Here is a 22,207-nt window from a genome sequence, read left to right as displayed (position 1 = left end):
TATACTGACATACTGAGATACTGAGATACTGAACTACTGATATACTGAGATAGTGAGATACTGACATACTGAGATTCTGACATACTGATATACTGAGATACTGATATACTGATATACTGACATACTGACATACTGACATACTGAGATACTGAGATACTGATATACTGACATACTGAGATACTGATATACTGATATACTGACATACTGAGATACTGATATACTGATATACTCAGATACTGATATACTGATATACTGATATACTGATATACTGACATACTGACATACTGAGATACTGAGATACTGATATACTGACATACTGACATACTGATATGCTGATATACTGACATACTGAGATACTGAGATACTGAGATACTCACATACTCAGATACTGACATACTGATATACTGATATACTGAGATACTGACATACTGATATACTGATATACTGAGATACTGAGCTACTGATATACTGAGATACTTAGCTACTGATATACTGACATACTGACATACTGATATACTGACATACTGACATACTGAGATACTGACATACTTAGATACTGAGATACTCACATACTGAGATACTGACATACTGATATACTGAGATACTGATATACTGAGATACTGAGATACTCACATACTGATATACTGAGATACTGATATACTGAGATACTCAGATACTGACATACTGAGATACTGATATACTGAGATACTGACATGCTGATATACTGACATACTGAGATACTGACATACTGAGATACTCACATACTCAGATACTGACATACTGATATACTGAGATACTGATATACTGAGATACTGACATACTGAGATACTGACATACTGATATACTGACATACTGACATACTGAGATACTGACATACCGAGATACTGAGATACCGACATACTCAGATACTCACATACTCAGATACTGACATACTGATATACTGAGATACTGATATACTGAGATACTGATATACTGAGCTACTGATATACTGACATACTGAGATACTGACATACCGAGATACTGAGATACCGACATACTCAGATACTCACATACTCAGATACTGACATACTGATATACTGAGATACTGATATACTGAGATACTGATATACTGAGCTACTGATATACTGAGATACTTAGCTACTGATATACTGACATACTGATATACTGACATACTGATATACTGACATACTGACATACTGATATACTGAGATACTGACATACTGAGATACTCACATACTGAGATACTGACATACTGATATACTGAGATACTGATATACTGAGATACTGACATACTGATATACTGAGATACTGAGATACTGACATACTGAGATACTGACATACTGACATACTGATATACTGAGATACTGAGATACTGAGATACTCATATCCTGACATACTGAGATACTGACATACTGACATACTGAGATACTCACATACTCAGATACTGACATACTGATATACTGAGATACTGTTATACTGAGATACTGATATACTGAGATACTGACATACTGAGATACTGATATACTGAGATACTGACATACTGAGATACTGATATACTGAGATACTGATATACTGATATACTGATATTCAATTAAATTCAATTCAGTTTTATTTGTATACCACTTTTAACAGTGGACATTGTCACCAAGCAGCTTTACAGAAATAAATACATTCAAATTAAATTAAACCAAAATAAATTATAAATGTATGAATTTATCCCTAATGAGTGAGCCAGAGGTGACGGTGGTGAGGAAAAGCTCACTGAGACGATATGAGGAAGAAACCTTGAGAGGAACCAGACTCAAAAGGGAACCCATCCTCATCTGGGTGACACCCGATAGTGCGATTATAAATAATTCCCTTCTATTACTGTGTACTACATGGACACATAGTGCAGCTGTGTAACCAGGAAACTCATCAGTTTTCACATGAAGTCCGGTTTTCTTTTAATCCTATTCACTGTTCACTGATGGAGTCCTGAGTACAAAACTACTCACAGCAACTGCAGTCCCAAGCCATCACAGTACAACTCCCCATATGAGATCCCCAAGCCATCTCCACAGCTCCCAAGCAGCACCATCCCCAGCAATCCCACTGATCTTCAGGCCATCCATGTGGGGCCCCTGCAGTGAGTGATCTCCAGCCGATGAGAACTCCAACCAGAAGTAGGGCATCAGGATGGGTCAGGCAGGTCTGGGGGAGCAGAAGGGGTCAGGATCACTGATATCTCAGGAGTAGCATGTGTAGCTCGACAGAGAGAGAGAGAGAGAGAGAGAGAGATACACTATTCGAGGTACCAACAAATAGCCTGCACTTTTTTATCTAAGTAGGCTTGGCAGATCATAAAAGACCAAAAGTTCACTCAGGTACTGTGGCTCGAGACCATTTAGTGCTTTATAGGTCAATAGTAGTATTTTATAATCAATACGAAATGTGATTGGGAGCCAATGCAGTGTGGATAAGATAGGGGTGATGTGGTCATATCTTCTGGTTCTAGTAAGGACTCTCGCTGCTGCATTCTGGACTAACTGGAGCTTGTTTATGCATCTACTGGAACATCCAGACAGTAAGGCATTACATTAATCCAATCTAGAGATAAAAAAAAGCATGAACTAATTTTTCTGCATCGTGTAGTGACATTATATTTCTTATTTTAGCAATATTTCTGAGATGAAAGAAAGCGATCCTAGTAACATAATCTACATGAGCTTCAAATGAAAGACTAGAGTCGATAATCACACCAAGGTCTTTTACTGCTGCACATGATGAAACAGAAAGGCCATCCAGAGTTATTATGTAATCAGAAAGCTTACTTCTAGCTGCATCAGCGTAACAGTGGAAGCTAATACCGTGTTTATGAATAATTTTGCCCAGAGGTAGCATATATAAAGAAAAGAGCAGTGGGCCTAGTGGACTCTATCTTGCGGCACGTGAAATTAGCTAGGCCATTAGGGGCACCAGCAGCTTTAGTTAGGTGTATACCGGGAGCCAGGGCACCGGACATAGCAGGTAATCTTAGGGTGTTAGGCAAGCACAGGTTCTCAAAGATAGTTATTCATGTAGGAGCTAATGATATACGCCTTCGTCAGTCTGAGGTTACTAAGAGTAACTTGGTAGAGGTGTGTAAATTAGTGAAGGCGATGTCCGATGCTGTAACATGCTCTGGCCCAATCCCAATGCGGCGTGGCGATGTAGCTTACAGCAGGTTATGGTCGCTGAACTGCTGGATGTCCAGGTGGTGCTCCGAAAACAATGTGGGCTTTATAGATAATTGGAGTAGTTGTGAGGGCAAGGCTGGCCTGTTAGGGCGGGACGGTGTCCATCCCACTTTGATAACTGACCTTGTAGATAATAATATAACAATATGAGATCAATGATTAGAATGTTTTACTCTCCTTTGAGAGATTGAACTAATTTCACTAATTTCCTCATCAAAATCATCAGCTTGTATACTAGATCCCTTACGTACATTTTTCTTCAAACAGATAATTCCAGAAGCAATCGAAACTCTTCTGAAAATAATCAATAATCTTTCCTTAGTTTTGGCTATGTACCTAAATCTTTTAAGCTCGCAGTTATCAAACCCCTGAAAAAACCTGACCTCGACCCTTTCAAGCGTCCAACTATAGACCAATATCAAACCTCCCCTTTACCTCCAAGATCCTAGAAAAGGTTGTAGCACAGCAGCTATGCTCATACTTACATAGGAATAACATTCATGAAATGTATCAGTCAGGATTTAGGCCTCATCATAGCACAGAGACAGCGCTGGTTAAAGTGGTAAATGACCTACTACTGACCTCTGATCAGGGTCGTGTCTCCTTGCTTGTGCTGCTTGACCTTAGTGCAGCTTTTTATACCATTGATCATGATATTCTCCTCAATAGACTAGAAAATGTATACTTAAATACTGACATACTGATATACTGAGATACAGACATATTGAGATGCTCAAATACTGAGACGCTGATAAATTGAGATACTGATATATATAACCATAGGCCACAAAGTGCACATTAAGCAAGGGGTATATATAAGGTGGAGTGAAATGAGACAGGAGCTAGTTCAAGCGTGATCTATATATATATTGTGAGTTTCTGTATGTAACACCACAAAACCTGGGGACAACATCAGGGTATACAAAGGGCAAAATAACAAACAAAAAAAAAAACACTGTTTTAGGAAAACTAAATTACCTATATAAAAATACATATAAACAAAAGACAGTACTCCTCCCTAAACTCCCTATAATGATCTATGGAGACACTGAGATACTGATATACTGAGATACTAAAAAAATTCAGCAATATTTAGTCATATCATACAGTACAGATAACTAAGGTAGTAATACATTTATATTGTTTTTGTTATTCTATTAGTACATGTATCTTACAAATAAAGTATTATTATTTCTACTGTTATAATATTTTAACTACATAATAATAACAACAGAATACTAGAAATAAACTGGTGATAAAATAGTTTTATTAAACATGGTTCATGTTAATATTAGTGTGTTTATGATAATAAACTTAACAATCTGCAAATGGAAAGCTCATCCTTTACTGGTCATAATTAGCTCCTCCTCTTCAAAGTGGGTGTGGCTATAGTGTTCCGCTCTGAGTATGTGTTTGTGTGAGAGAGAGAGTGTGTGTGTGTGTGTGTGTGTCAATCATGGCTTACCAACTAAAACTGGCAGAGAAAATGGTGGTTTTAAACGAGCGGGGAAGAGGAGTGTTAATCCGCATGAATCACATCAAAAAGGTCAGAAATTTTCAATTACTAGAAAAAATTATTATAAAAATATATAGAAATGTTTTTGCAAAGCCTGCTTACCAACGCCCCAGAAAACAGGAACATGACGGACAGCAATACCTCCTCACAGTGTGAACATTTATAAAATTTATGACTGTGATTAAATGTTTGCAATTAAACACTTAGTTTCTTTTTAATATTTGCATGTATAAAAAAGCAGATATAATGAGGATTGTGGAATTAAATGGCTTTATCCAAATACATCAGGTTATTAATATTAATCTCTATATTGAGGTCTCATTGATCTGCATATCAGTGTTATATAAAGTGTGTGAGTACAATAAAATAAAATGTACATTTGTTTGTGTGTTAAATGGTGTAAAGAGTTTGTTATAATTCAGAGCAGAGAATCAAAAAGGAAGTGCAAACAGGAAACCAGCAGCTCGACATAACACACACACACACACACACACACACGCACACACGCACACACATACGCACAAGCTCTTTCTATCTCTCTCTCTCTCTCTCTCTCTCTCTCTCTCCCTCCCTCTAGTTGTGTAGTGGTGTAATGTGCGAGAGCCATTTTGTAGGACTAATTGTGTGAATTCAGTGTGTAATGATGTGATAAATGTGATCCAGTCCAACGTGGTGGTTTTTGGTATGTCAGTGTCTGTGCTCACAGCTTCCTATTTTCAAACAGAAACAGAATGAGATTAAATTCTACTTCAGCACACAGTCAGAGTGAGAGTTCAGTTATTATGTGAAGGAGAAGGAGGAAACTTTAGAATGTTGTTTAAAGAGGAATCACTCTGAACCTTTAGTCATTTATTACATTGTAGAAACACCACGTTCCCTCAGGTACACCCCTTCATAGAGGATATTAACATTCTGGTAGAAGATTTTAACCTGAAAATAAAGATTAACTCCATTATGGGTAGCAGTTTAGCTCAATGTTAATTGCATTATTATTTCAGATTTAAGATGGTACATCACCACATCATTAATTTTTATTTCCTTTAAAAGCATATGTTAAAGAAACCAAGTCATGGTGCCAGCAGGGGAGTACAGATAAAAAAGAGAGAGAGAGAGAGAGAGAGAGTGAGAGAGAGAGAGTGTGTGTGTGTGTGTGTGTGTGTGTGGATTTGGGAAAGCTGTTTGGGGCCCACAGGATATATTGAGGTGGAATAAACAGATTTGATAAAGAGATATATTGGTAAATTATAGGTATTAGAAGCAAGTGAGGCAGCGTGATGATCAAGAGAAGTGCTGATTGATTTCATGAACACTTCCCTAACCAAACATCTTAGTGTTTCCAGAACCATCCCATAAACTCTGCTTATCCGAGACCATTGAGTTACTAATCAGCACTCCACCACACAGCTGGCTCAGAGTGGACGATTAGAGAACAAACTAAACAACTTCTTTTTTCATTTATTAGCCCTGTGTTATTATCTGTTACCTAAAATAAATATTTCTCCTTTAAGACGTGTGCGGATCCAAAACAACGGCCTGCGTTTCTCTCTGATAAATCAATGGAATCTGCAATAAAATTCATCAACAGGAAATTTCCGAACATTGACTTCAGAGGAGGAAGTGTAATTTTCACACAGTAACACACACACACACACACACACACAGTAACACACACACACACAGTAACACACAATAACACACACACTAACACACACACAGTAACACACAATAACACACACACACACAGTGACACACACACACAGTAACACACACACAGTAACACACAATAACACACACACAGTGACACACACACACAGTAACACACACAGTAACACACAATAACACACACACACACAGTGACACACACACACAGTAACACACACACAGTAACATACAATAACACACACACACACACACACACACACACACACACACATACACAGTAACAAATACACAGTGACACACACGCAGTAACACACAATAACACCCACCCACACACACACACACACACACACACACAGTAACACACAATAACACCCACACACACACAGTAACACACACACACAGTACACACAAAAACCTGTTCTGATTTTATTAGTCTTGCATTGTTTTGCGTTGTTTTGTTGAATTTCAGTGTAAAAGTATTTTGTTTGTGTGTTTAATGGTAAAATACAGCAGCAGCTCAGCAGCGTTCAGAAACAGAAATCAGCCATCCTGGAGGCTCTCAGCAGTTTTTACGATTCTTTTATCGATGTCATGGAGTTCAGGGTGAGATTATTTACTATTCAGCTTTAATTAAAAAACAAACACAGAATTCCAAACAGCTAATGGGATAAATTATTATTATTATTATTATTATTATTATTATTATTATTATTATTATTATTATTTAAACTGACTTATTTTATGTTTAAAAGAATCAATTCACCACTGCATCATTTCTTATATAAGAACACAGTTTATAGATCTATATTTACTGTTAATGTATGTAATTATTGTGATATTATTTGGTCTTTTTAACATTGAAAGATCACAGAATGGTTTATTATGAAAAATAGTGCTTTAATAAATCACTAAATATGATATTGTAAATTTATTATACACATTAAGGTTTAATGCATTACAGTCACAATAAGATGTCAGTGTGAACTTCATGTATCATTTTTTATGTTTTACTTAAGGATCATGTTTATGAGGTACTGAACACCATCGACGCCTGCCAGTGCTTCTTTAACATCGTAAGTGATGGAGAGGCTTTTCCCAAAGCACTCAATAACACTATCATTATTTTGTTAATCTTCACTGTTATAATTCTAATAAATAAACTGTTTCAGGCGGTGAACTTTGACTTCACTAAGAATTACCTGGACCTGATCATCACCTATGCGTCCGTCATTTTATTGTTATCACGTGTCGATGATAGAAAAGCTCTGATCGGCATGTACAACTGCGCATATGAGCTCTCAAATGGCAGCAGGTTTATTCATCTCACACACACACACACACACACACTATCAAGACTAATAACAGTAGTGGTAAAGGGTGTGTTAAGGGACGGGGCTTGTATAGCAGTAAACGATCCATCTGGAATCCAAAAGCAAATCGTGTTTGTGGGACTGATGTTTGAGTCTTTAATTAATTCTGATGTTTTTGTCGCTTGTGCAGTGACCCGTCGTTTCCTCGCCTCGGACAAATGATCATTGAGTACGAAAATCATCTAAAAAAACTCACTGAGGAGTTCGGACCACACACCAAGGTACACACACACACACACAAACACACACACACAGAATCACCTGCCTGACTCTAGCTTCACCCATCACTCTAACCCTGCCATCACCCTAACAGTGCTCTTTAATGTAGCTCGAGTTTAATATAGCTCTTCCTCATAATCACGCTTTCTATTTACAGGAATGTAACTGTAACTGTGTGTGTGTGTGTGTTAGTCAGTGACAGAGGCTCTGGTGTCACTGCAGTTTGTTTATCCTCGGAGGAACCTGCAGGTGGAGCAGTGGCGTAGCGCTCAGCTTCTGAGCATCATCAACACGCCAGCGGCCATGATTAATTCCGAGACCAGTGACACGGTTCATTACAATCTCGTTATAATATTATAATACAGTCCTGATTAACCCCGAGACCAGTGACATGGTTCATTGTGTGTGTGTGTGTGTGTGTCTTACAGATGGCATGTGAGTATTTATCTGTGGAGGTGATGGAGCGCTGGATCATTTGTGAGTGTGTTCTTTATAATTCAACAATAAAGATTTTGTTTTTCAGTGTGTATTATTTTAAATTTTCATACTAGATTTAAATCCAAACTCCTGTTAAATGGTTTGCTATCTCTGCATGACTGAAATTGTAGATGATGACAGGAAAGTAATGTAATTTAAGGTTGTTAATCAGGATGATTATTGTATCAGTAGAGGGATTTAAAATGATGTCTGTAGTCAGTGACCTGCTCACATTCATTACTAAGCTAAGAAACTTTGTTTTTAATATAATGATAGTCTGTGGTAAAATAAAAAATCATATTATTTTCTATGTAAATCACCAGTGCATGTAGTGAACTGTGATTAGTGATTAGTAAAGCAGTGTGTGTGTGTGTGTGTGTGTGTGTGTGTGTGTATGTGTGTGTGTTTCAGTGGGATTCCTGTTGTGCCACAGCAGTCTGGCATCAAACGCTGCGTCTCTGGATTTGTGGAAGATGGCTTTACGCAGCGGTTTTTACATCACACTCATCAGAGACGAAGTTATTAATGTCCACAAACTGTCAGAGGAACATTTCGACTCCATCAAAGGGTGAGAGAGGGATCAGTTCTGGTTCTCACAATTTTGTGAGGCATTTTGAGAGACATTCATTATTCATTGTATCTGCTAATCTTGTGTGTGTGTGTGTGTGTGTGTGTGTGAGAGAGAGAGAGACATAACAAACATTACAGACTAAGGGAATGTTAAATAATATGACTGTCAGTTTTGAGAGTCAAATTGATTATTAAATTAATTATGTTTATTTGTTTTTATTTCTTGTTTATTTTCCATCTTAATTGTTTTACTTGTCTTACTTGTTTTACATCTTTGTTTTTACATCTTTACTGTGTATTACGTGCCCATGGAAGGAAAAAAATGACTGCTTCAGGAGAGGAACTTCTAAAACTAAAGGACAACTCCCAGAATTAACATCTGGTTTTCTATTTGAAGTTCTATGCTATTTGGCTTTAGATCACCAACTGAACGTAAGCAAAGACGCTGTCCGGTAAATGTGTTCACACAGGCGGTACAGAAGCAAGCAAGGAGGCGCATTAGCTTGTTGGCGGTTATAATTATATGTGCTCTCTTGCTAAAAAGATAGATGAGTTGCACTACTTGTTAGATCTAACAAGGACTATGCTTGCATCTCAGAATTCCGCTATAATTGTGGCTAAGATAAAGCACCCTGATGCAGCTCTTCACCTTACGGGATATCAGCTGTTCAGAGCAGATTTAAACAACACACTGTGTGGTAATGAACAACACTGTGATTTTTCTGATGGGTGATTTCAATCACAGTAACATAAGACATAATCTACCTGAATACCATCAGCTGATCAGCTGCCCCACTTGGAGGAAAACACCCTTGACCATTCCTACACCACCATCAAAGGGGCATTCCATCACTTTTTTTTTTCGCATGTACCTCTTGTTAACTCGGACCACACTATGATCATTCTTCTACTCACATGCAAAAGGAAACTGAAGCAGTCTAAGCCCACCAAAACAACCAGCCAGCACTGGCCACCTAAGGCCGTAGAAACATTGAGGGACTTCCTGGACTCCACTGACTGGGAGGCAATGGAAGGCTGATGTAGCAGTATTGATGAATATTCTGATACAGTTACATCCTACATCTCCTTTTGTGAAGACATGTGCCTCCCTAAGATGATCATTGTGTGGTACAATCATGACAACATCAACTAGCTCCTGTATTCACCCACATTTTCAACACCTCCCTACAGTTATGCATTGTCCCTGACTGCTTCAAACTATCCAACATTGTGCCCAACCCCAAAAAAACAAGATAACAGGACTGAAGGATTATAGAACAGTTGCTTTGACATCATCTGTTATGAAGTCCTTTGAGTGTCTGATTCTGGCCCACCTGAAGTCCATTACAGACTCACTCCTTGACCTTCTACAGTTTGCCTACAGGGCAAACCACTCAGTTGAGGATGCAGTGAACCTGTGCCTTCACTACTAGGAAACTCAATGTATCTTAACTAGTCCTGAAAAGATTTTACTCAGCCATCATAGAAAGTGTGCTCACTACCTCCATTACAGTCTGGTTCCCCTCGGTCTCTTCTGTCTGTAAGACCAGACTGCAGCGAGTGGTCCACTCAGCGAAGAAGATCATCGGCTGTGAACTCACCAAAATCAAGGACCTATACATCATCAGGGCAAAGAGGAAGGCAGTGAAAATTGGTACTGAGCCAACACCAAACATCCGAGTGTTTAGTGCACTGCCTGGTCCTGCTGCACTGTCTGTTTGTTGCACTGTCTGTTGTTGCTGCACTGCATGTTTGGATGTATTGTTTAATTTTGCACACTGGCACCGAACCAAAACCAATTCCTTTGAGCACAACTCAAAGGCAATAAAGTGTTTCTGATGCTGATGAGAGCAGTAAATACTCTTCCTTTTCTCTCTGTAGTTACAGTAAACGAGTTGCTGATATTAAAGAGTGTAAAGAACACGCAACGGCTAACTGGTAAGTTACAGATTCATGGTGTTTATGATGTATTTCTCAGTGAACATGAATAAACACTGGGTTCTGTGTTAAACTGTGCAGTGGAGCGATTCATCGGGAGAAACGTCACTTCCTGAGAAACGCTTTAAAGGAGCTGACAAAGGTGTTGGAGGATCAACCAGCTCTGCTTGGACCAAAGGTCGAAAGATCAAATGAACTTTAATTTCTTTTTAGTGTGAAATCTGTTCTCCCTGTTATATTAATTATATTTAGTTATTAATGAGGTGAAGTAACAACAAATTAATTTTAGTACATATTCATGCAGTTATGCTCATCTTCTCCTCTTTTCTCTCTTTTCTCTCTCAGGCATTGTTTGTGTTTATGGCTCTGTCATTCTCGCGTGATGAAATCTGCTGGTTGGTGCGTCATCATGAAAATGTCCCAAAAACTAAAACTCCTGAAGATTACACTGATGCGTGAGTGTGAGCAGTTAAAAAAAAACCTTTAAAATGCCTTTAAAATGTCTAGTTCTCTAATTACAATTTCCAACAAATTTCTAACATTTAAAAATTATTCTAACAAATTAAACATTTTAATAATAATAATAATAATAATAATAATAATGTTTTAGTTTTAGTTTTAGTTTTTAGTTTTCTAATACCAAGAAGATTTAAAATGTCTAATTTCTCTGTTTTAACAAAATGTTCATTTTTAAATCTGTTATTCTAATAAGATTCTATTATTTAACCTCTACACAATGTTTTAATGTCTAAACAATATTTGTCTAAAGTATATTTTAAATATTTAAATATTTTCACAGAACATTTTCACTGCTGCACTGTTAATCAAACTAGCTGGTACATGATGAATATGTAAATGAGGTCTGTGCCCCTTGCAGGCTGATAGCAGAGCTGCTGTTCTACATGGAGAAGCTTCGAGCTCTGCTGCAGCGTTATAGCTCCGTTATTCAGCGTTACCATCTGCAGTATCTGTCTCGCTTTGATGCTCTCACACTCAAGGACACTATACAGGTATTAATGTCTAGAATATATAGAATGTGTAGAATGTATAGAATGTAGAGTCGTTCGTTGCTGCTGTGGATGTACCACACAGATACTCTAAAGATTGCTGTGGATGGTCTCACTTGGATAGCCTAACAAATGCACTTTTAGACTTAAAGCTAAGACACAAATGAAATCAAAAATGACCCTGATGTTTGTACTGAAGATTGTTTCAAAACGCTTAGCACTTTTTGACTCTATAGTACACAGTTATAGAAGGGAATGATTTATAATCGCACTATCCGGTGTCAGCCAGATGAGGATGGATTCCCTTTTGAGTCTTGCTCCTCTCAAGGTTTCTTCCTCATATCGTCTCAGGGAGTTTTTCCTCACCACCGTCACCTCTGACTCACTCATTAGGGATAAATTTATAGATTTGAAATTATAAATGTTTATGAATTTCAGAGCATCGCTGTGTGTCCTGAAGAGGAATCCGAGCTCATGTCGTCGTTTGTCTCTGATCTGAGCGCACTCACACTCAAACAGTGTAACTTTTATCCTATTATATTTACATTTATAATTTGTAAAATATCCAAATGCCAAGTGTTTATCACATTACATCAGTGTTTATTAAAAAATGTTTTTGTTTAATCTGCAGTGGACTGTGGTGATGAACTAGATTTTAAAGCTCTTAGACTTGACTGGTTACGATTACAGGTACCTGAACACTTAAACACAGTACTTAAACACAGATAAACACTGACACTGAACACTTAAATATCGCTACAGACAACACTTGAAAAATTAAACACCAATACACACAAAGACTGAGCCCTTCAACACTACACACAAACACTGAGCACTTAAACACCATTACACACAGACACTGAGCACTTAAACACCACTACGCACTGACACTGAGCACTTAAACACCACTACACACAGACACTGAGCACTTAAACACCAATACGCACTGACACTGAGCGCTTAAACACCACTACACACAGACACTGAGCACTTAAACACCACTACACACTGACACTGAGCACTTAAACACCACTACACACAGACACTGAGCACTTAAACACCATTACACACTGACACTGAGCACTTAAACACCACTACACACTGACACTGAGCACTTAAACACCACTACACACTGACACTGAGCGCTTAAACACCACTACACACTGACACTGAGCACTTAAACACCACTACACACTGACACTGAGCGCTTAAACACCACTACACACAGACACTGAGCACTTAAACACCACTACGCACTGACACTGAGCACTTAAACACCATTACGCACAGACACTGAGCACTTAAACACCATTACGCACAGACACTGAGCACTTAAACACCACTACGCACAGACACTGAGCACTTAAACACCATTACACACAGACACTGAGCACTTAAACACCACTACACACTGACACTGAGCACTTAAACACCATTACGCACAGACACTGAGCACTTAAACACCATTACGCACAGACACTGAGCACTTAAACACCATTACACACTGACACTGAGCACTTAAACACCATTACACACTGACACTGAGCACTTAAACACCACTACACACTGATACTGAGCACTTAAACACCACTACACACTGACACTGAGCACTTAAACACCACTACACACTGACACTGAGCGCTTAAACACCACTACACACTGACACTGAGCACTTAAACACCACTACACACTGACACTGAGCGCTTAAACACCACTACAGACTGACACTGAGCACTTAAACACCACTACACACTGACACTGAGCGCTTAAACACCATTACGCACAGACACTGAGCACTTAAACACCATTACACACTGACACTGAGCACTTAAACACCATTACACACTGACACTCAGCACTTAAACACCACTACACACTGACACTGAGCGCTTAAACACCACTACACACTGACACTGAGCGCTTAAACACCACTACACACTGACACTGAGCACTTAAACACCACTACACACTGACACTGAGCGCTTAAACACCACTACACACAGACACTGAGCACTTAAACACCACTACACACTGACACTGAGCACTTAAACACCACTACACACTGACACTGAGCACTTAAACACCACTACACACTGACACTGAGCACTTAAACACCATTACACACTGACACTCAGCACTTAAACACCACTACACACTGACACTGAGCACTTAAACACCACTACACACTGACACTGAGCACTTAAACACCACTACACACTGATACTGAGCACTTAAACACCACTACACACTGACACTGAGCGCTTAAACACCACTACACACTGACACTGAGCGCTTAAACACCATTACACACTGACACTCAGCACTTAAACACCACTACACACTGACACTGAGCACTTAAACACCACTACACACTGACACTGAGCACTTAAACACCACTACACACTGACACTGAGCACTTAAACACCACTACACACTGACACTGAGCGCTTAAACACCACTACACACTGACACTGAGCGCTTAAACACCACTACACACTGACACTGAGCGCTTAAACACCACTACACACTGACACTGAGCGCTTAAACACCATTACACACTGACACTGAGCACTTAAACACCACTACACACTGACACTGAGCACTTAAATACCACTACACACTGACACTGAGCGCTTAAACACCACTACACACAGACACTGAGCGCTTAAACACCACTACACACTGACACTGAGCGCTTAAACACCACTACACACTGACACTGAGCGCTTAAACACCACTACACACTGACACTGAGCGCTTAAACACCACTACACACTGACACTGAGCGCTTAAACACCACTACACACTGACACTGAGCGCTTAAACACCACTACACACAGACACTGAGCACTTAAACACCATTACACACAGACACTGAGCACTTAAACACCATTACGCACAGACACTGAGCACTTAAACACCACTACACACTGACACTGAGCACTTAAACACCACTACACACTGACACTGAGCGCTTAAACACCACTACACACTGACACTGAGCACTTAAACACCACTACACACTGACACTGAGCGCTTAAACACCACTACACACAGACACTGAGCGCTTAAACACCACTACACACTGACACTGAGCACTTAAACACCACTACACACTGATACTGAGCACTTAAACACCACTACACACTGACACTGAGCACTTAAACACCATTACACACAGACACTGAGCACTTAAACACCACTACACACTGACACTGAGCACTTAAACACCACTACACACTGACACTGAGCACTTAAACACCACTACACACTGACACTGAGCACTTAAACACCATTACACACTGACACTCAGCACTTAAACACCACTACACACTGACACTGAGCGCTTAAACACCACTACACACTGACACTGAGCACTTAAACACCACTACACACTGACACTGAGCACTTAAACACCACTACACACTGACACTGAGCACTTAAACACCATTACACACTGACACTCAGCACTTAAACACCACTACACACTGACACTGAGCACTTAAACACCACTACACACAAACACTGAGCACTTAAACACCACTACACACTGACACTGAGCACTTAAACACCATTACGCACTGACACTGAGCACTTAAACACCACTACGCACTGACACTGAGCACTTAAACACCACTACGCACTGACACTGAGCACTTAAACACCACTACACACAGACACTGAGCGCTTAAACACCACTACACACTGACACTGAGCGCTTAAACACCACTACACACAGACACTGAGCACTTAAACACCACTACACACTGACACTGAGCACTTAAACACCACTACACACTGACACTGAGCACTTAAACACCACTACGCACTGACACTGAGCACTTAAACACCACTACGCACTGACACTGACACTGAGCACTTAAACACCACTACACACTGACACTCAGCACTTAAACACCATTACACACTGACACTCAGCACTTAAACACCATTACACACTGACACTGAGCACTTAAACACCACTACACACAAACACTGAGCACTTAAACACCACTACACACAAACACTGAGCACTTAAACACCACTACACACTGACACTGAGCACTTAAACACCATTACGCACTGACACTGAGCACTTAAACACCACTACACACTGACACTGAGCGCTTAAACACCACTACACACAGACACTGAGCGCTTAAACACCACTACACACAGACACTGAGCGCTTAAACACCACTACACACTGACACTGAGCACTTAAACACCACTACACACTGACACTGAGCGCTTAAACACCACTACACACAGACACTGAGCGCTTAAACACCACTACACACTGACACTGAGCGCTTAAACACCACTACACACAGACACTGAGCACTTAAACACCACTACACACTTACACTGAGCACTTAAACACCACTACGCACTGACACTGAGCACTTAAACACCACTACGCACTGACACTGACACTGAGCACTTAAACACCACTACACACTGACACTGAGCACTTAAACACCATTACACACAGACACTGAGCACTTAAACACCATTACGCACAGACACTGAGCACTTAAACACCACTACACACTGACACTGAGCACTTAAACACCACTACACACTGACACTGAGCGCTTAAACACCACTACACACTGACACTGAGCACTTAAACACCACTACACACTGACACTGAGCGCTTAAACACCACTACACACAGACACTGAGCGCTTAAACACCACTACACACTGACACTGAGCGCTTAAACACCACTACACACTGATACTGAGCACTTAAACACCACTACACACTGACACTGAGCACTTAAACACCATTACACACAGACACTGAGCACTTAAACACCACTACACACTGACACTGAGCACTTAAACACCACTACACACTGACACTGAGCACTTAAACACCACTACACACTGACACTGAGCACTTAAACACCATTACACACTGACACTCAGCACTTAAACACCACTACACACTGACACTGAGCGCTTAAACACCACTACACACTGACACTGAGCGCTTAAACACCACTACACACTGACACTGAGCACTTAAACACCACTACACACTGACACTGAGCACTTAAACACCATTACACACTGACACTCAGCACTTAAACACCACTACACACTGACACTGAGCACTTAAACACCACTACACACAAACACTGAGCACTTAAACACCACTACACACTGACACTGAGCACTTAAACACCATTACGCACTGACACTGAGCACTTAAACACCACTACGCACTGACACTGAGCACTTAAACACCACTACGCACTGACACTGAGCACTTAAACACCACTACACACAGACACTGAGCGCTTAAACACCACTACACACTGACACTGAGCGCTTAAACACCACTACACACAGACACTGAGCACTTAAACACCACTACACACTGACACTGAGCACTTAAACACCACTACACACTGACACTGAGCACTTAAACACCACTACGCACTGACACTGAGCACTTAAACACCACTACGCACTGACACTGACACTGAGCACTTAAACACCACTACACACTGACACTCAGCACTTAAACACCATTACACACTGACACTGAGCACTTAAACACCATTACACACTGACACTGAGCACTTAAACACCACTACACACAGACACTGAGCACTTAAACACCACTACACACAGACACTGAGCACTTAAACACCACTACACACTGACACTGAGCGCTTAAACACCACTACACACAGACACTGAGCGCTTAAACACCACTACACACTGACACTCAGCACTTAAACACCACTACACACTGACACCGAGCACTTAAACACCACTACACACTGACACCGAGCACTTAAACACCACTACACACTGACACTGAGCACTTAAACACCACTACACACTGACACTGAGCGCTTAAACACCACTACACACAGACACTGAGCGCTTAAACACCACTACACACAGACACTGAGCGCTTAAACACCACTACACACTGACACTGAGCACTTAAACACCACTACACACTGACACTGAGCGCTTAAACACCACTACACACAGACACTGAGCACTTAAACACCACTACACACTGACACTGAGCGCTTAAACACCACTACACACAGACACTGAGCACTTAAACACCACTACACACTGACACTGAGCACTTAAACACCACTACGCACTGACACTGAGCACTTAAACACCACTACGCACTGACACTGACACTGAGCACTTAAACACCACTACACACTGACACTGAGCGCTTAAACACCACTACACACAGACACTGAGCACTTAAACACCACTACACACTGACACTGAGCACTTAAACACCATTACACACAGACACTGAGCACTTAAACACCATTACGCACAGACACTGAGCACTTAAACACCACTACACACTGACACTGAGCACTTAAACACCACTACACACTGACACTGAGCGCTTAAACACCACTACACACTGACACTGAGCGCTTAAACACCACTACACACTGACACTGAGCGCTTAAACACCACTACACACAGACACTGAGCACTTAAACACCACTACACACTGACACTGAGCGCTTAAACACCACTACACACTGACACTGAGCACTTAAACACCATTACACACTGACACTGAGCACTTAAACACCACTACACACTGACACTGAGCACTTAAACACCACTACACACTGACACTGAGCGCTTAAACACCACTACACACTGACACTGAGCGCTTAAACACCACTACACACAGACACTGAGCACTTAAACACCACTACACACTGACACTGAGCACTTAAACACCACTACACACTGACACTGAGCACTTAAACACCACTACGCACTGACACTGAGCACTTAAACACCACTACGCACTGACACTCAGCACTTAAACACCATTACGCACTGACACTGAGCACTTAAACACCATTACACACTGACACTGAGCACTTAAACACCACTACACACAGACACTGAGCACTTAAACACCACTACACACAGACACTGAGCACTTAAACACCACTACACACTGACACTGAGCGCTTAAACACCACTACACACAGACACTGAGCACGTAAACACCACTACACACTGACACCGAGCACTTAACCACCACTACACACTGACACCGAGCACTTAAACACCACTACACACTGACACCGAGCACTTAAACACCACTACACACTGACACCGAGCACTTAAACACCACTACACACTGACACTGAGCGCTTAAACACCACTACACACAGACACTGAGCGCTTAAACACCACTACACACAGACACTGAGCGCTTAAACACCACTACACACTGACACTGAGCGCTTAAACACCACTACACACTGACACTGAGCGCTTAAACACCACTACACACAGACACTGAGCACTTAAACACCACTACACACTGACACTGAGCGCTTAAACACCACTACACACAGACACTGAGCGCTTAAACACCACTACACACTGACACTGAGCACTTAAACACCACTACGCACTGACACTGAGCACTTAAACACCACTACGCACTGACACTGACACTGAGCACTTAAACACCACTACACACTGACACTGAGCGCTTAAACACCACTACACACAGACACTGAGCACTTAAACACCACTACACACTGACACTGAGCACTTAAACACCATTACGCACAGACACTGAGCACTTAAACACCACTACACACTGACACTGAGCGCTTAAACACCACTACACACTGACACTGAGCGCTTAAACACCACTACACACTGACACTGAGCGCTTAAACACCACTACACACAGACACTGAGCACTTAAACACCACTACACACTGACACTGAGCGCTTAAACACCACTACACACTGACACTGAGCACTTAAACACCATTACACACTGACACTGAGCACTTAAACACCACTACACACAGACACTGAGCACTTAAACACCACTACACACTGACACTGAGCACTTAAACACCACTACACACTGACACTGAGCACTTAAACACCACTACACACTGACACTGAGCACTTAAACACCATTACGCACAGACACTGAGCACTTAAACACCATTACGCACAGACACTGAGCACTTAAACACCATTACACACTGACACTCAGCACTTAAACACCACTACGCACTGATACTGAGCACTTAAACACCACTACACACTGACACTGAGCACTTAAACACCACTACACACTGACACTGAGCACTTAAACACCACTACACACTGACACTGAGCACTTAAACACCACTACACACAGACACTGAGCACTTAAACACCATTACACACTGACACTGAGCACTTAAACACCATTACACACTGACACTCAGCACTTAAACACCACTACACACTGACACTGAGCACTTAAACACCACTACACACTGACACTCAGCACTTAAACACCACTACACACTGACACTGAGCACTTAAACACCACTACACACAGACACTGAGCACTTAAACACCACTACACACTGACACTGAGCACTTAAACACCATTACGCACAGACACTGAGCACTTAAACACCATTACGCACAGACACTGAGCACTTAAACACCATTACACACTGACACTCAGCACTTAAACACCACTACGCACTGATACTGAGCACTTAAACACCACTACACACTGACACTGAGCACTTAAACACCACTACACACTGACACTGAGCACTTAAACACCACTACACACTGACACTGAGCACTTAAACACCACTACACACAGACACTGAGCACTTAAACACCATTACACACTGACACTGAGCACTTAAACACCATTACACACTGACACTCAGCACTTAAACACCACTACACACTGACACTGAGCACTTAAACACCACTACACACTGACACTCAGCACTTAAACACCACTACACACTGACACTGAGCACTTAAACACCACTACACACAGACACTGAGCACTTAAACACCACTACACACTGACACTGAGCACTTAAACACCACTACGCACTGACACTGAGCACTTAAACACCACTACGCACTGACACTGAGCGCTTAAACACCACTACGCACTGACACTGAGCACTTAAACACCATTACGCACTGACACTCAGCACTTAAACACCACTACGCACTGACACTGAGCACTTAAACACCACTACGCACTGACACTGAGCACTTAAACACCACTACACACAGACACTGAGCACTTAAACACCACTACACACAGACACTGAGCACTTAAACACCACTACACACTGACACTGAGCACTTAAACACCATTACACACAGACACCGAGCACTTAAACACCATTACGCACAGACACTGAGCACTTAAACACCATTACACACTGACACTCAGCACTTAAACACCACTACACACTGACACTGAGCACTTAAACACCATTACACACTGACACTCAGCACTTAAACACCACTACACACTGACACTGAGCACTTAAACACCACTACACACAGACACTGAGCACTTAAACACCACTACACACTGACACTGAGCACTTAAACACCACTACGCACTGACACTGAGCACTTAAACACCACTACGCACTGACACTCAGCACTTAAACACCATTACGCACTGACACTGAGCACTTAAACACCATTACACACTGACACTGAGCACTTAAACACCACTACACACAGACACTGAGCACTTAAACACCACTACACACAGACACTGAGCACTTAAACACCACTACACACTGACACTGAGCGCTTAAACACCACTACACACAGACACTGAGCACTTAAACACCACTACACACTGACACCGAGCACTTAACCACCACTACACACTGACACCGAGCACTTAAACACCACTACACACTGACACCGAGCACTTAAACACCACTACACACTGACACCGAGCACTTAAACACCACTACACACTGACACTGAGCGCTTAAACACCACTACACACAGACACTGAGCGCTTAAACACCACTACACACAGACACTGAGCGCTTAAACACCACTACACACTGACACTGAGCGCTTAAACACCACTACACACTGACACTGAGCGCTTAAACACCACTACACACAGACACTGAGCACTTAAACACCACTACACACTGACACTGAGCGCTTAAACACCACTACACACAGACACTGAGCGCTTAAACACCACTACACACTGACACTGAGCACTTAAACACCACTACGCACTGACACTGAGCACTTAAACACCACTACGCACTGACACTGACACTGAGCACTTAAACACCACTACACACTGACACTGAGCGCTTAAACACCACTACACACAGACACTGAGCACTTAAACACCACTACACACTGACACTGA

The 22,207-nt window shown here is 41.2% G+C and overlaps 1 protein-coding gene across 2 annotated transcripts in view; it reads left to right on the top strand.

Annotated features, from left to right (window-relative positions):
* Nucleotides 1–4,628: 4,628 nt before the first annotated feature.
* The window catches only part of nckap1l (NCK associated protein 1 like), a 28,406-nt gene continuing 10,827 nt past the window's right edge, over nucleotides 4,629–22,207 (top strand). For both annotated transcript variants that reach the window (XM_053227210.1, XM_053227211.1), the window contains exons 1-15: nucleotides 4,629–4,764; nucleotides 6,243–6,353; nucleotides 6,907–6,999; nucleotides 7,413–7,469; nucleotides 7,566–7,708; nucleotides 7,897–7,987; nucleotides 8,178–8,315; nucleotides 8,414–8,462; nucleotides 8,874–9,030; nucleotides 10,914–10,970; nucleotides 11,052–11,148; nucleotides 11,316–11,425; nucleotides 11,848–11,980; nucleotides 12,416–12,497; nucleotides 12,609–12,667. In XM_053227210.1, coding sequence (XP_053083185.1) covers nucleotides 4,675–4,764; nucleotides 6,243–6,353; nucleotides 6,907–6,999; nucleotides 7,413–7,469; nucleotides 7,566–7,708; nucleotides 7,897–7,987; nucleotides 8,178–8,315; nucleotides 8,414–8,462; nucleotides 8,874–9,030; nucleotides 10,914–10,970; nucleotides 11,052–11,148; nucleotides 11,316–11,425; nucleotides 11,848–11,980; nucleotides 12,416–12,497; nucleotides 12,609–12,667 — 1,467 coding nt within the window. In that variant the 5' untranslated portion in view covers nucleotides 4,629–4,674. The remainder of the gene's footprint in view (nucleotides 4,765–6,242; nucleotides 6,354–6,906; nucleotides 7,000–7,412; nucleotides 7,470–7,565; nucleotides 7,709–7,896; nucleotides 7,988–8,177; nucleotides 8,316–8,413; nucleotides 8,463–8,873; nucleotides 9,031–10,913; nucleotides 10,971–11,051; nucleotides 11,149–11,315; nucleotides 11,426–11,847; nucleotides 11,981–12,415; nucleotides 12,498–12,608; nucleotides 12,668–22,207) is intronic.

Source organism: Pangasianodon hypophthalmus, chromosome 20 (genome assembly GCF_027358585.1).
Source record: "Pangasianodon hypophthalmus isolate fPanHyp1 chromosome 20, fPanHyp1.pri, whole genome shotgun sequence".
Lineage (NCBI taxonomy): Eukaryota > Metazoa > Chordata > Actinopteri > Siluriformes > Pangasiidae > Pangasianodon > Pangasianodon hypophthalmus.
Note: the sequence above shows the minus strand (reverse complement) of the source record. Positions and strands in the feature narration are given on the sequence as shown.